The sequence below is a fragment of the Epinephelus moara genome, chromosome 3 (genome assembly GCF_006386435.1).
Source record: "Epinephelus moara isolate mb chromosome 3, YSFRI_EMoa_1.0, whole genome shotgun sequence".
Taxonomy (NCBI): Eukaryota; Metazoa; Chordata; class Actinopteri; order Perciformes; family Serranidae; genus Epinephelus; species Epinephelus moara.
The window spans coordinates 11304814-11320890 of NC_065508.1; the positions used below are offsets into that span (position 1 = coordinate 11304814).

Here is a 16077-nt window from a genome sequence, read left to right on the forward strand (position 1 = left end):
TGAAACAACATATGAGTTTCAGATAGTGTCACAGCATACATTTGAGACAATTAGTCAACTTTTCTCACAGTGTAAACTAATAAACACACACCTAGCTTCACTAAATGAATGAGTGTAGTTTAAATGCAGTAGTACACTAAGCAGCCTGCAGGCGTCGCTGTCACACCCACACTGCCTCCAGTCATGAACCAGTCATAGGGCAGGAGTCACTGGTATTTGGTCGGACAAGGTAAGAAACGTGCACTTTCACACCATTACCCTGTCGCCTCACGTTTTATATCGTGTCGTAGCTCTCCTCAGACGTACAGAAGGATAAGTGTCATGTTTTAATGTTGCCATGGAGCTAAACTAGGGCCGAGCTCACACTGTAGCCATAGTCACTGTTTACATCAGCTAACTGCTAGCTAGCTTGTGTGCTTTCACTCTCTGCTAACAAGTTTCCCACTTCGCCAACTGTCCTGTATTGTTACATTTACCAGTTTGCCCCCGTCCACAAGTCACCCCACTCTTATTTAGGTCAGCGTTACATTATTATTAAATAACGACCACGTTTAATATGGGTAAAGTTTACTTTAGTTAGCTAGCATGCTAACTTTGGGGCCACAGCACAGCCTAACGTTAGCTAAGGTATGCTGAGGTTATGTCACAACAAAGTTGCGTTAGCTTTGTGTAATCACAAACCTTGCCCACCATTGATGTAGCATTCACTTACTCTGTAACCTATGAGAGTGGTTTGAGTGAATTGTAACCGACTAGCCTTAGATTAAGTAACCAATACATGACAGGGCAGGCATGTGTACAATTATCAAGCTAAATGCTAGTTTCATTTTTGTATTGAGAGCCACTAGTGACAGTGTGATGTCTGGTTGTTTGGCCCTTGTGTTGCTTTCTAGTTAGTGACTGTTTTTATTGCAGGAATGTAAATGTCTGAGGACAAGGAAGCCCAGGAGGATGAGCTGCTTGCTTTAGCAAGTATCTATGATGAGGAGGAGTTCCGCCAGGCTGAGACTGCTCAGGGGGGAGAGATCCAACTCTGTCTGGAGCTCCCTCCTGATTTCAAAGTTGTTGTCAAAGGTACAGCTGTCAGTGAGCTGTGTAAATCTAAGGCACAAATCATTTGCTATTCAAATGTAGAAGGCACCTGACACATTGCCTTAGGTCTACTTTGCAAATGCTTTAAATGAAATTCTCTCCTACTCGTATTAAGGCATATAAAAGAACCTCACTCTCATTTGGAGTTTATCTATCTAATTAAATCTTCTCTGTGTTTTGCAGGAGAGAAGAAAACTGAATATAATGTCTGCTTCTTACCTCCTTTGGTGCTCAACTTTGAGCTTCCTGCAGACTACCCGTCTACATCCGCACCAGTCTTCACTCTCAGCTCTAAATGGATGACCAAGGCACAGGTGAGACTCATGCAAGTCTCGATATTTTTTCACTACATCACGATACAAAAACTGACCACCAAATTGATAGTCAAGAGAAGAAACGTGGGTGATTTATCTTTTAATTATTGTTAGTATCACTCAAGAAAGTTTCCTTACCATGCATCACATCATTAATACCTGTTCCTTCTCCTTTTTTATTTTATCTCCACAGATGAGCTCTCTGTGCAGACGCCTGGATGAGCTGTGGGAGGAGAACCAAGGCTGTGTGATTCTTTTCACATGGATCCAGTTCCTCAAAGAGGAGGCTCTGGACTTTCTGGCCATCCAGTCTCCTCTTGAAGTCATCAGGGGGGGAAGTAAGGCAGGTGGTGCACACAGAAAAACCGACCCAGCAGCCACAGGTAGGCGTGTGCTTTGTGGAATGAATAGTTTATTTTCTTGTGTGGATGCATATGCATTAACTAAAGCACCTCTTTCATGTGACTATTAGTCATACCACTGTATTACCTATTAAAAGTTGTTAATACTTTGTAATGTTTTTTTTTTTTAGTTAAGCTGAAAGAAGAACTAGGTCAGCACAAGTACAAATATGCTCCTCTTCGATTCTGTAGATTAAATGGGTGGAGTACCTGCAATTAACATTGTTTCATTCTGCTTAATTTGTTTTTGATAAAACGATCGCTGGTAACTCAAACATGTGCTTTGTTTGATCAAAGCACACACTGTGTAAGAGTCTTGAGTCAGCTTACATGTTAAGAAAAATGACAAGCATTTTTCTACTTTAAAATAATCAGATTACTATGCTAACGTGCTCTGTAAGCAGACAAAATTGAATTCAAGATTGATTATAATGTTTGTCCATTCTGTTCAGCTTTGACAGAGGCGAGTCACTCTGAAAACGCTGATGAAAAGAAAAGAGAGGTGAGCAAAGAAAAGTCTGAACCACCTCTGTCAGTGTCTTCTCAACTGGACCCGCGGGCCGTCCTGTTGATGGACCCGTGTGCCGACCTCCTACCTCAGCTCCTGGACTTTGACGAGGAGCAGCGCCAAAGGGTGTTTGACAGCAAGGTGTTCGGCTGCGGGATCTGCTTTGCAGAGAAGCTGGGCTCCAGCTGCCTCTGCTTTAAGGAGTGCCAGCATGTCTACTGCAAGGCCTGCATGACTGAATACTTCCAGATCCAAATACGGGACGGCAACGTTCAGTGCCTTAATTGCCCTGAGCCCAAATGTACCTCCTTAGCCACACCATCACAGGTAAGAGAGTGGTAAAGTAGATGTGTGTGTGTGTGTGTGTGTGTGTGTGTGTGTGTGTGCGTGCGCGCGTGTGTGCGCGTGTGCGTGCCTACAAGTGAAGGGTGATTTATTTATTTATTTATTTATTTATTTATTTATTTCAGAGGAGGGCTTAACTTAATTCCACATTTGGACTTTTTTAAGTTTCCTTCCTTCCTGCTGTCTTCATTGCTCAGGTGAAGCACCTGGTGGATGAGGAGCTGTTTGCCCGTTATGACCGTTTGCTGCTCCAGTCCACTCTGGACCTCATGGCCGACGTGGTCTACTGTCCCCGCCAGTCTTGCGGCACCGCTGTTATGGTGGAGCCAGACACAACCATGGGCATTTGCTCGGCCTGCCAGTATGCTTTTTGCACACTGTGCAAGCTGGGCTATCACGGTCTCTCCCACTGTAAAGTTACTGCAGGTAATGTCATTGGAAATAAAATAGCTGCACAACTCAGGTTCATGACAGACTTGAAGCTGTGTAGCTGTTGTAGTGACAGAAAATGCACAATTCTATGATTCTATGAATCCCATACCTGAGTTCCTGTCTCTGTTATTTGCCTTGTTCCACAGATGAATTGCGTAACCTCAGAGATGAGTACCTGTCAGCCACAGATGAGGGCAAAAAGTTCCTCGAGCAACGCTTCGGGAAGAGGGTGATCCAGAAAGCAGTGGAAGAGTCCTTTAGCAGAGACTGGCTCAACGAGAACTGCAAAGGATGCCCACGCTGTGGAACTAATATACAGGTCGGGCTCCCACTGCTTGTCTCAGAACAGTTAGAACAGGCTTTGACTTCATCAGCAGGGGTCAGTGTTCACTGCTGTCAGTTATGAAGATGAGACAAACAGAGCATTTATTTTACTTACTTGATACAAAGACTGAGAGAAGGCGTTCGGGTCATAACAAAATTCAAACTGCAGCCTGTGTTTGACGCACATTTCTTTTAAAGATCAAGATTTCAAGCCCCAGTTGGTGTCAGTTACTGTTGTTAATTGACCAAATCCAGGGTCCGGCCTGTTTTAGTTACTGTTGCTTGGTTGGACAACGTTGACAGAAAGAAACATGGAGACGCCAGTTCTGTTAAGCGGGGTGTCAAAGTGTGTATTAGATTAGCTTCAAGAAGCTGACAGCAAGGACTACAGTATGTGATTGAAGGATATTTTCGTGATGGGGTTAAAGGTGTCACGTATATCCAAATAAACAACACCAAATGTTACTTTGGGGCGACAAGTAGCCCTACAGAGACAATATAAACAAAGGCCAACGATAATTGATGTCATATTTTTAATATCTCAGCAACTAACCTATGTGTCCTTTTCCAAATCTTTTTAACGTTGCCACAGAAATAAGGAGGAAGCAAACCGGGCTGATGGTGATCTGACATAAGACTAACGCTTCTTAATGTACCTATACCATAGCTAGCTAGTTAGCTGGCATTTTGCGTACATAAGCTAACTTAAGATGCGACTATGTACAATGTAATGTGACAAGTGTAGCACGTACATATCTAGGTATAACAGGAACAGAGAAAGCTGACCGTGATTCTGCTGGGTGTGACTGAGGCTTACTCAGTTGTTAATGGAGCGCAGAGCAAAAAGGGTCGGGTCTTCAGGGGGGTCACTTTGTGTTTGCTGAGTCCTCACTTCCTAATGCCTCGTCTCTGTGTCTTTCTAGAAAGTGGATGGCTGTAACAAGATGACGTGTACCTCGTGTAGACAGTACTTCTGCTGGCTGTGCCTGGGCCTCCTCAGCAAAGTCAACCCGTACAGTCACTTCAACAACCCACATTCACCCTGCTACAACCAGTGAGTGATCTTGTCTCTCTGTGTCTGTTCTCACCGACACTTACTGTGCATCCATGAACACATTTGTGCGTCTTTTCTTTTCCCGTCGCAGACTCTTCCATGGTGTGGATCTTGATGAAGAAGATGCCTTCTGGAGTGACGAGGAAGACTGACACCTGCGCAGTGCCTCGCTGCTGTATGCTCCATTCGAATGCACTTTATCTCACATCACCATCTCGTCACTTGTGACACTCACTATGCCTGTGTTAGCACAACGGTGCCACTGCATTTATGTACTACGGTATCACTGTTTATGTTGAATATGACCAGGCATCTTGGGTATAAAACATTCAGTGTCTGGGTATAAATTGTTCGTATTTATAATATATGACAGATGTCATGTACATAAAGTGATCAGGAATGGGAAGAACAGTTTAAGCTTTATCTCAGAGAGAAATAGAGAGATTTGGTAATTTTGATAAATGTAGACGTTTTCTTAAAAAGGTTTAACATCGAAAATATGTGTTTATTGACAGTGAATCTTTTATGACAGTGTCATATAACTGAATCTAAATCTCAAAACGTACAGCAGGTGAACAGAAAACAACTAATGCATTTAAAACTCTCTCCATAATTGGACTTATTCATGATAAGCTTTGACATCTCACAAGCTTACAATACTGCAACCACTGACTCAGTTTGTTAAATTCAAGGTGTTTGCTTTCAGTTAGCTCGCAGGGAAAGAAGGACTGCATTCGCCCTTCCTCGTCACATTAAGTATTCAGCTTGTTATATAAAGTATCTATCCTCTGGCTGGCTTTCGGTCACATGTCTAAAGTGTGACACACAACTAACAGCTGAAACCTCAACATGGATGATTAAGTAGATTTCATGATCTAAGCAAGATACACACCCTTGACAGGGGTTTAAAGCAATGAAGGCGAACCTGGAGATTCATCGAGACGTAATTACAGACTTAGATTTCGTTGTTTCAGCTTTAGGCTGTTTTGGTTGACTACCAGAGTGGGAAACCCTTCTATCTCCCTCAGAGTTCAGACTCTGTATGATGACATTTTTTCATGTTTTCCTAGGATTTAATTTTTCGTTTAAAAAGATTATGTTTAGATTTGCTTTTCTTGAGATGAGTTTACTTCTAGAAACGCGTCTTTGCACGCCATATAAAGTCACAGGAGTTGAGAAGAGGAATCTTATGAGATGGGGGAATGTTTTAGTCACATGTATTTTTCCATACAGAATGTAATAACGGAGGATGCCGCACTAAATATAGTTATGACAGCGAGTCCTCTGATGGTGTAACAGGGATTGTAATAATGATGTGTGTGTGTGTGTGTGTGGAGTTTTTCAGGGACTGAGTTGTGAGACAGGAAATCCTAACTTGGTGAACAGCCGAGACATTTAGGAGTGATTGATTTGATTTATTCACACCTCCTTTGTACAACTGTTGCCAAATATTAGTGTCAAAGAGAGGCCATATAATCTTGTCTAGAGATACAAAAAATACAAAAAAATGTTTTGTATCATGCTTAATTTATTTTAATTTTTCTTTATCCTTTTTTAAGAAAGGAGACTACATCACGCAGGCAGTTCTGTTATGAGCCCTGCATCAAATCTGTTCTTTTTTCAATGTTGAATGATATGCTGCTCTCTGCTTTAAAGGATTGATGCTGGGTTGGGCTGGTTTAAAAAAAAGACAATCTCTTGTTCAGTCTTGAAATGCACATGGATTCACTTTCCCTTCAGTGCAGACCCACTTTCACGTCATGTCTCATGTAAGAAACGTTTGAATACAGGACTTGCAGAATCCTGTTAGAATAAATTCAGGCATACTGTTCCTCCAAATAAATGTTACCACTTAACATTGTGTTGATTTTATTAATTGGATCTGAGACTGAAAAATGCACTTTGGTGCCAGCATAGTTCTTCTGCTCACACTGTGTGTAGGCGCACAGCTATGCAGTGAGCTAAACACACTTCCAATAGCAATTGATCTTAAAGGCTTTTACTTAAAACAATTGTGAAGCCAGTGTTGGACAACACATTGAGTGATGGTGACTGCAAATCAGACAAAGGTGAAAATGCATAACCAAGAGTTAGGCTTACAGTATTGTAAAATAGAGTTAGTACATTTACATGCAAACTGGATTCACAAAAGCTGTTGAATGAGTGACACTGTGCTTCATGTCAAGAAGAAACCAAGTATCACCAGTGAAAGACTGACATTAAATCCACAGGGGAAGTACGGCACAGTAACTGTTCAGTTAACATACATATCAATCAATCAAACTTTATTTTTATAGCTCCTTTCATACAGATTAGTACAGTTTAAAGTGCTTCACAGATAACTGAAAAAACAATTATAACCAATTATAAGACAGAACAAGTGTAGACTGGAAAAACACCAACAAAAAGACAAAAACAATTTGAGATTGAGACCAATTTAAGAATAAAAATGCAACTAAAATAGGTTTTAAGCTATGATAATATATTTGTTGAATGAAAGTAGACTAAAAACTAGGTAAAATAGATTTAAGAGACAAAACGGAAAAAATGATAAGGCTAAAAAAATAAGTAAAAAAAGAAAACTTTGCAATAAATAGAATAAAATAATGTAAAAAAAAATGTCTGTTAGGGCAGCAGAGGAGATACCCGTACACCAGTGCACCTGGGCTGGATAGCCACAAAGAAGGTTCACAGGCTGAGGCTAATGCAAAAATAATGTCAGTGTATTTAGGTCATCCGTGCACAAAAAGAACGGTGCTCAAAGTGCAAAAAATAAGTTTTAAAAAAGTGAATAAAACAGCAGCAAACATTTCAGTCCTTCACTATCATCAGTGCTACTGACAGGAGTGCTTCACAGAACAGATACCACTCACTGGTGCCACTTGTTAAATGAGAGCAACTCCGAGGGGCAGAAGCCTGACTACCAAATCACAATGACCTGTCCTATGAGTACTACACTATTCACAACACCCTCAAACACCAGTGTATGATAGCAGAACATAATAATATACAATTGTACAATTAACACAACTATACACAGACTAAAAGAAAGTACAAAATATGACAGCATGTCCAACAGGCCCGTGCTGGTACATGCAGATGTCTATAAAAGCAGGACAAATGAAGTGTTTCATTCAGGCCTAAAGGCTGCTCAGTTTTAAAAAGAAAGATCCATCTACTTTCACTCTGCAGGAGTTAAGTTTCTTGAACTAAATCTCAGCAGCTAGGGTTAACTACATCAGTGCCACAGAAACTGAGTGCAGTAGCTGGATGTTTGGCTTCCTACAGGGGGTTTTGGATCCACTCTGTGAGTAGAGCTCACAAGCTCATGCTCGCTGATTCTGGTTCTGAGTTGCTGGCTGGTTTTGCCTATATATTGTAGATCACAAGGACATGACAGAAGGTAATTAACATTAGTGGAACGACAAGTAATACATTTCTTAATCTTGTATCATTTTATGGTGATACGACTGACAAAAGTATTGGCTTTCTTGTTATTTTGGCAGGAAGTGCAATGACCGCAAGGAAAAAAGCCCATCGGGCCGTCCATACTATCTATGAGATGCGTCTGCTTGTACCAGCATATCACAGAGATTGCGGCCTCTGGAATGGACAAGTGTTCACCACATCATCAGCAGATTGAATAGACAGATAGAATGCCAGTGTCTATTATGACCTCCTTTATTTGTTTACAGAAACGGCTATAGGTGCTGCATCATATAAGATAGGCAAAACCAGCCATAGGTAGGCGGCCCTAAGACTTTATAATGTCTGTTAGCCATTCTTGAAAGCCTCTTTGAATAGGTAGGTTTTACATTCACTAAACATTTCGACACCTCTAGCTGTTCCCAGATCCTCAGGCAAACTGTCCAGTGGCTCGGAGCATAATGGCTGCCTCACCAAAGGTTTCAGTCCTGCACTTTGAAACAGACTCACACCAGAGGAACTGAGAGGCAGCTAGTATCATGGTTTAGTGAGACTACATATCATTTATAAAGATACAGAAGGAGCCGAGAAGGAGTTTCCTCCCTCCTTTTTGTCGTTCAGTGCAAAAAGACGAAAAATTACACTTAGAAACAATTAAAAGGGTTATTTAACTCTTTACATGCCATTATTCGATGATAATTCAGTAATTAAGCAAATGCTGATGTCAAATCTGATACAAGGCATTTCTGAAGTTTGGTTTTGTGTGTCACTACCCTTTTTAGATCTTGTTACGGACTTAAATTTTCCTCAAACATTTAGTCTTAAAAGTCATTTAAATGTCAAAATCAGAAAGATAATTTTCTGTTTGCTTAACAAAAAAAGCTCCCTGTGGTGCTTTAAGTGAGACTTTACAGCACCTTGTTACCTGAAACATGACCCACATTTACCCTGTAATCCAGAGGTTACACTGTGACAGAGGGGGGAACAATGAAACACTAAAGAAACAAAGAGCCCACGTTTTAGCCTGAGATTGAAAAGAGACGACAACATGGTGTAATCCCTTTGGCTAGAGTTGCTGACAGGGGATAACCCTTTTAAAATGGCCCCTCTCTCCTGTCCTGTCCCATCCCCTGCCTCGTGCCCTCTGTTCGCCCCCCCTGCAGCCCCTGCCTGTCTTTCTCCATACACTGACTGACTGACTGACTGAACGAACTGTTGCTATGCCCATAAAAACACCTGCGCTCACAAACACAGGAAAGCAGCACCTGACCAACACTGAGGAACTTCACTAACACTCGAATCAATCACCATTTCTCCTCAAGCAGGACGACAGTCAGAGGAAAAGGTCAGTGGATTTTTGATGTGGTGGCTGATGGGATGTGAGCGATGATGAAGATCCCAGAACTTGGTGTCATGGATGTGTGATCTGTGTGATCAGCCATGTTTTTGTGGGATGCAGTGTGGCTGTTGGGTCACATGTATGAGCGCTGTCTGTCAGAGCAGGCCACTGTATTATGTTTCTACAATGCAGACGACTATAACAGGATGGTCCATCACTGTTTGGTGATTATGAGTTAAATTTGGACTTTTATGTACATCTATCAATTTGTTTAAGACTGGAAAAGTATTATTAATGTGGCATTTTTGAGATGACATACAGTGCCAACAGGTGGCTGTATAAATTAAAGCCATATTTAACAAAAGATAGATAAATATGATTTAATTAATGGATGATTATTATCTCATGTATACATTATGCCCAGCCTGCGTGGGCTTACAAGACACCTTAATTAAGTCAATCCAGTAATACTGCAAGAGTCCATAAATAAATGAAAGAAATTTGAATATTACAGAGACTTTTACACCCACATTTTAGACCTTCCTGTCCACAGCAAAATTCATAAATTATTAACAATGCACGTGCCGCATTATATTGGAGAAATCATAATAAATACTAATGAAATAATGTGTCTTGCATTTTATTCCAGGCTTTAGAGACAAAGATAAACACATTAAAATTTAGTTTAGTTTAGTTTATATGCACATACATGTATAGAAAATACAGGGAAAATAATGTTTGTTAAATAATGACAATTATACATAAAAAGAAAATGATAGTTAGATAAATTGAACAGCAATTCCAATTTTTTGATCATCAGGACACAGAGTTGAGGGTTTTGTTGAGCCAAAAAGAAAAAAAAGGTGCAATATCTCCCTCTGAGATGTACTAATAAGAAGGTTAAATATCTAAAATATAAAGTTCCAGTCCCTGAAAATTGTGCTTTAATTCATTATTAAAGTGAATTTCCTTTTTTTTTTTTTTTTTTTAAACTGTGGCTCATTGTTAACACCAAACACAGCAGAAGCTTTATTAACTGTCCCTCTCCTGTTAGAGTCATCTACTGAAACCACACCATCTACAGCTCATTCACTGCGGGACCAAGAACACGACCGAGCACTCACATCATGATTGAGAGTGACAGAGAGCTGTCGTCCATGGTGCAGGAGCTGTGGGACAATGACGTCAACAGACTCAAACCTGGGAAAGACTACAGGATCTCTCTGCAGGTGCACTGTGTACACACACACACACACACACACACACACACACGAAGCTGCTCCCTTTATCAGTCATCATGACATCACCTTATTATGTGCAGTTTATTTGTTGCCTACATATTTGATCTTTCATCTGGACCTACAATGACCCAGTTGGTTTTCTGTAATTTAAGAGTCTTATACTGGTTTTCTGTAACATATTGAAGCAACTTCCATCACATGTAACATCAATAAATATCCATAACACAGATATAAAGACATTTAGGTCAATACAACATGTATATAAAAGGATACATGACTTTGTAAATGCTTTCCCACTTCAGTTTGAAAAGGTATGAAAAGGGAAAATCTGAGACCCACTGCGAAAAGACAAACAGCATGTGATATGAAGCAGGATTGTGGGAAGCAAGATTTAAGGACTGTGGGAAATGTGGTCTTAATCTAAACCAAGTTTTTATTGGTTTGACAGGCTTGTATATGGCATATATATATTATTTTCCAGGCTTACAAGAAAACAAGGCACATATTTTTTATAATATGGAGGTGGACTCCAGTTCACAAAGAAAAATTAACAAATAAGTCTCAAAGGAAAGTAATTATGTAGGCTTATCTTCCGTTTTAACAGGAGTCCATAACCAGTCCCAAGGAGACACTCCTTTCTCCTGATCGCCATTTATTCCACTTAGCATACACTCATAAGATGCTGTTTCCACCATTGCATTAACCCATTCTTTCAATTTCAGGACCTTTGTTGTGTTCCTGTATCTTAGAGTAACTACCTATATATTTTTTTTTATTTGTAAGTGCTTTGGTTATCATCTTACATTGTGGCAGTAGCTCTGACTGAATGCAAAATGTATGAGAGCATCTGAGATTTAATGGGAGGACACGGAAAGCTGTGGCATAAACAGTTTACACAAATCTAACGTTTCTCTTGCTGCTGCAGGGTAAAGCTGGAGACAGCATGGCCATCAACGACAACAATGATGGAGCAGGATATCCTCTGTTTACATTTGTTGACGAGAACATTTTCAAAAAGGAGACTTTTTTAGGTAAGTGCACAGGGCCAGAGCGTCAGAAGCGAACGGTCTGTCTTCATGTCTTCATGTCCAGTGTCCTTCTCCTTCTTACACAACTACTCTGTTAGAAAGTGTCTGAATGGACGTGATCGCCTCACACATTCCACCGCACCGTTTGCCAGTTTGATACTATCCTCCTTGTCGCCTCCCTTCAGACTAAAGCTTCTTCATCTACTCATAATCTCCTTATGACGAACAGTGGCGTGTTGCATAACCACAGAGCACGCAGAGTTCAGTACACTGGGAGCAGAGAGATGCTCCTCTACAACCACTGGCATCCTCAAAATCTTCCTCCGTCTGATAACTGCTGGAGCGTGCCTCCTTCCGGCAATTCTTGTCTAGTGATGTTTTCACAGATTTATGTTGTGCATCATGTTGCCTTCGCTCAGAGCTGTATGGGGAGCTGAATTATGTAACAGCTGGTATTCAGAGTTCACTGTGAGGCAGCTGTCCTGTTGGGAAAAAAAGGATTTCTCCCTTCTTGCTATTTTTGTACTGAGTTTGTCCATAGTCTCCAGCAACCTGCTTCACTGTCCCTCACCTGGTTACTAGACCTGGTGAACACAAATCTGAGTTTTGAAGCTTTTCTGTATTCAGCTTTCACAATCCATGCCCCAGACTGATCAAAATCACCCTCTGAAGAGTGTATATGTTTGTCTCTCCAGCCTTTATCTCCCTGTTGGATAACTATGTGAGTGACACCGGCGAGCCAGAAATTGTAACCCCCGAGGAGGTGGCAGAGAACCACAAATTCCTGGACGCCATCATTAAGACTCCCACTATGAAGGTACATGTGGGGATGTTTGGAAATAAACCCTTCCCTCTTGCTGTGCCTCAGAAATAGCCTTTTATACTACAGATTGAATTAGAGCTAATTAGGTGTTTAAATATTCATATCACACAATTACACTGACTCTAACAATGATTAAAGGTGCAGTATGAAATAAGGGAGAAAGATGGCTGATTGTTGAGTCTCACTCTCAGGTTGTCAGATACCAAAGCTTTGGGTTGGTGGTTCAGTCCGACTACCAACCCACGTCTGTCAGTATTTGACGACCTGAGAATGAGACTCAACACCCAATTATCTTTCTCTAGAATTGCACACTGAACCTTTAAATTACTAATTATCACTTTTATACCAAGGTCTATAGCTGTGCTAGTGTCTCTGTGAGGTTGTACTTCGACACAGCCTTGCAAGGGTGTAGGTTATGTTTTTATATTGGGACGGACACATGAAACGGGGGGTTTGAAGGTCCTCCACCGGAAAATTCAGAGTATCTGACAGTCGATTTCCTGCATTCTGATGATTTTCTATGCACCAATTTGTGCTTTCGCTGCATCAATTTATGGTATAAATGTCTTTAATTTTGCCAAAAATAAAGGTCTGTGTTCACTGTCTTATTTAAGCAAGTTAGCATGCTAACACTAACTTACTGGCACCAAACACCAGCTACACCTGAGGCTGTTGGGAAATTAAAATGTTGACCTCATGATGGCGCTAGATGAAAAGTCAGAGGGTCATTCAATCAAATAGGAGCCAGCGTAGCTACAAATATAAATGAGACAAAAAAAAAGGCAATATTTTATAGGAAACTCTTGTTTGCTTACAGATAGCTCATAAATACCTGGCAGAGAAGAACCTCTCTCCAGAGGATGAGACGAAATTCAAGGAGCAGCTGTACAGGATCTGGTTTGAACTCTATGCGAGGAGAGGATCCAGCAGGTGGGTGGAATCTGGCACAGCACCTAAATAAAACCTCCCCAGTGGAATCTGGCACTGTGATGGTAACTGTGTTACTCTGAGAAACTGGCTCTGTGTAGCACATCCCAGGCACTGTGAGTACAGCTACTGAAAATGGTCAGCAGCAACTAAACACTATATTTTGTCCAAATGGCTCATGACTCAGGACAATTTAGTTCTTGGAACAGACGTCAAGCTGCTAAGTTTAGAGTTAAAGTCTCTCATGAGGTGATCAAATTACACTTTTGGGAAATAAGACTGACAAAATAAGTGACACTGAAATCGTCAAATGTGCCTGTGTCTCTCCCCACAGACCAGACTCCTCCGGGTTTGAACATGTGTTTGTTGGAGAGACGAGAGGAGGGCGCACTGTCATCGGCTTCCACAACTGGATCCAGCTCTACCTTCAAGAGAAGCTGGGACACATTGACTACAAAGGCTACAGCGTTGACGCACATTCACCCCAGGTACAATGTCATTGTGTACTGTATCTCTTGTTTTAATCAAGATGGACCACAATGGGGCAAGAATATATTTTCAGCACCACTGTAGATTTGTCTCTCATCTTTTCTCATCCTTACTCCCCAGAGTTGATCTGCACTCTTTGCAGTCTGGCTCTCATCATTGCTCTCACACACTCATGAGAAACCTCACATCCTGCCATGATGAAGCTCACTCTCTCACCTTCTGCTCAGCTTTCTGCAGTTTGTCTTTCTAACCGGAGCCTAATGCTTCTATTTCAACACAGAAACAAGTCTCCTGTAGTTTGAAACACTGCATCATTTTCATATCCTATTTTGCTTATCATCCACCAGTCCCCTCTCTCCATTCTCCAAGTATCATGCAGCATACTGCACGCCCAAGTATTTGCATGAAGGACTGGAACTAAGGGACACTATTATGTTTGATATCCTGATCAGCTAAGGGCTGAGTTGACGAATAGGGCAATTATTCCCAAAAATATGTATCATATTAAAGCACATTTCCACCCGCAAAAAGGAAATAGGTGAGAGGTTGTGGATAAAAAGCATAAAAATACTAATTGTGAGACAAAATTTTGACTTAGCTAGTTAAATTTATGATATAGTAAATCACAATTATGAGATAATTTCAAGATTTTGACTTATGAAATCAACATTATTAGATAAAAAGACAAAATTATGAGCTAACTCAAAGAATTTCACATTATGTGGAAAAAAGTCAATATTATGAGATAATAAGTAAAAGTATGAGATACTAAGTCAAAATTATGAGGTAGTAAGTCAAAAGGTTGACTTACTAATTAATTATTTACTTTCTGAGTCAAAATTCTGACTCGTTATCTTATAATTTTGATGTTTTTTATTTTTTTTCTTGGTGAAAATTGGCTTCCATATGTCAGGTGTATAATAAGTATATAAAATACTGACGGGATGTTTCTGTTTAAGTTGTCTGAGTTAAATTTGTTGTCTCACTTCCTCTTCATATTTCAGTCTCTTAGTTAAGACTCATAATAACAAGCTGACACCTCAAACAGCATGAGTCTGTTTCACATCTTTCCGTCTGGTCTCTTCTACTCAGACTGATAATGACGAGCCCACAGCTGTTTTAGTCAAACAGCCCTACATGTTTCTCCATCCCTCACCATCCTCTTCTCCTCCCTGTCATCACCTGTCATTGCTTTTTCTCTCTCTGTCTCCCTGCAGCCAGACGAGAACAAACACATCCTGGCACTACAGTTCAGCTGGAAGGATGGTATAAAGCCCAAGGGCAGCATCTTCATCGGCGTCAGTCCCGAGTTTGAGTTTGCCCTCTACACCCTCTGTTTCCTCACTTCGCCCAACGAGCGCGTCAAAGTCCAGTTCAGTTTCTACGACGTGGAGATTGTTTGCCACCACTACAACCAAAAGCACATAGGCACCACTTACCCTGTGCTTATTAGGTACCGGATACCTACAAAGTAACTTGTCTAGAAATCAATCTCAGGTACAGGTATAACTTCTCCAACACTTGAGCTTGGAAACAAAGTGTCACAGGTGTTGTTGTTGTCTTTTTATTTTAGATAAAGATACAATAAAACCTTACAAGACCCAGTAACGTTTGTTTTTATTTCACAATGATGCCCACTCTGAGTGTGTTTAACAGTACATTAGTCGTGCTACTTACTGATGTTCATGAGTTACTATTAAAAATGTATGAGTACATTTATTCAAGTACTCTACCACAATTTCGAGGTACTTGTACTTCCACTTTCTGCTTTGACTCCACTATATTTGTGTGATAATTTAAGTTGAATTAAATGTGTTAAATTATGACACAAGTATACCAATAAGATTTAATCAATCCCCAGGGGGAAATTCACAAGCTACGCAGCAGTATAAAAAGTAATATGTATGTAAATAATACATACAAATAAATTAAATTAGTGAGGTAACATCATATATGTACATGTAAGTAATGCACCAATAAATGTAATTCGATTACATGACATACATTATCCTGAAATGGGCCATTCTGCAAAGTGAGTACTTATATTTTGGTATTTCAAGTATATTTTAATGCAAAAACTATTTGTTAAATTTTGTATGTAGGACTTATACTTTATTTGTATTGCTATTTTTAGTTAGGTAAAGGATCTGAGTACTTTCTTCACCGCTGATGATGGATAACTTTTAATCAGTAATTTAATTTTAGCAGCTAATTCTTTAAGTAATGTTTTAATAATGTTTATGGCTGTTTCACTTTGTTCCAAATGGGGGCGGTAGAGGGTTTGTTGTGGCCAATGACGTCAATCGATTTGCGAGCCAGACCTGCGTCAAGTTA

General features: G+C 40.3%; 2 protein-coding genes across 2 annotated transcripts; both read left to right on the top strand.

The window, feature by feature from the left end:
* Positions 1-159: 159 nt before the first annotated feature.
* rnf14 (ring finger protein 14) lies at positions 160-6326 on the top strand. The gene is made up of 9 exons (XM_050041126.1): positions 160-229; positions 916-1074; positions 1276-1406; positions 1600-1789; positions 2260-2642; positions 2858-3086; positions 3239-3411; positions 4340-4470; positions 4562-6326. Exons 2-9 carry the CDS (start codon positions 924-926, stop codon positions 4620-4622), a joined length of 1449 nt encoding a protein of 482 aa, XP_049897083.1. The 5' UTR covers positions 160-229; positions 916-923; the 3' UTR covers positions 4623-6326.
* A 2753-nt stretch (positions 6327-9079) lies between these two features.
* Positions 9080-15347, top strand: endou2 (endonuclease, polyU-specific 2). The gene is made up of 7 exons (XM_050041127.1): positions 9080-9241; positions 10290-10464; positions 11402-11507; positions 12200-12321; positions 13145-13257; positions 13589-13742; positions 14961-15347. Exons 2-7 carry the CDS (start codon positions 10363-10365, stop codon positions 15216-15218), a joined length of 855 nt encoding a protein of 284 aa, XP_049897084.1. The 5' UTR covers positions 9080-9241; positions 10290-10362; the 3' UTR covers positions 15219-15347.
* The last annotated feature ends 730 nt before the right edge of the window (positions 15348-16077 follow it).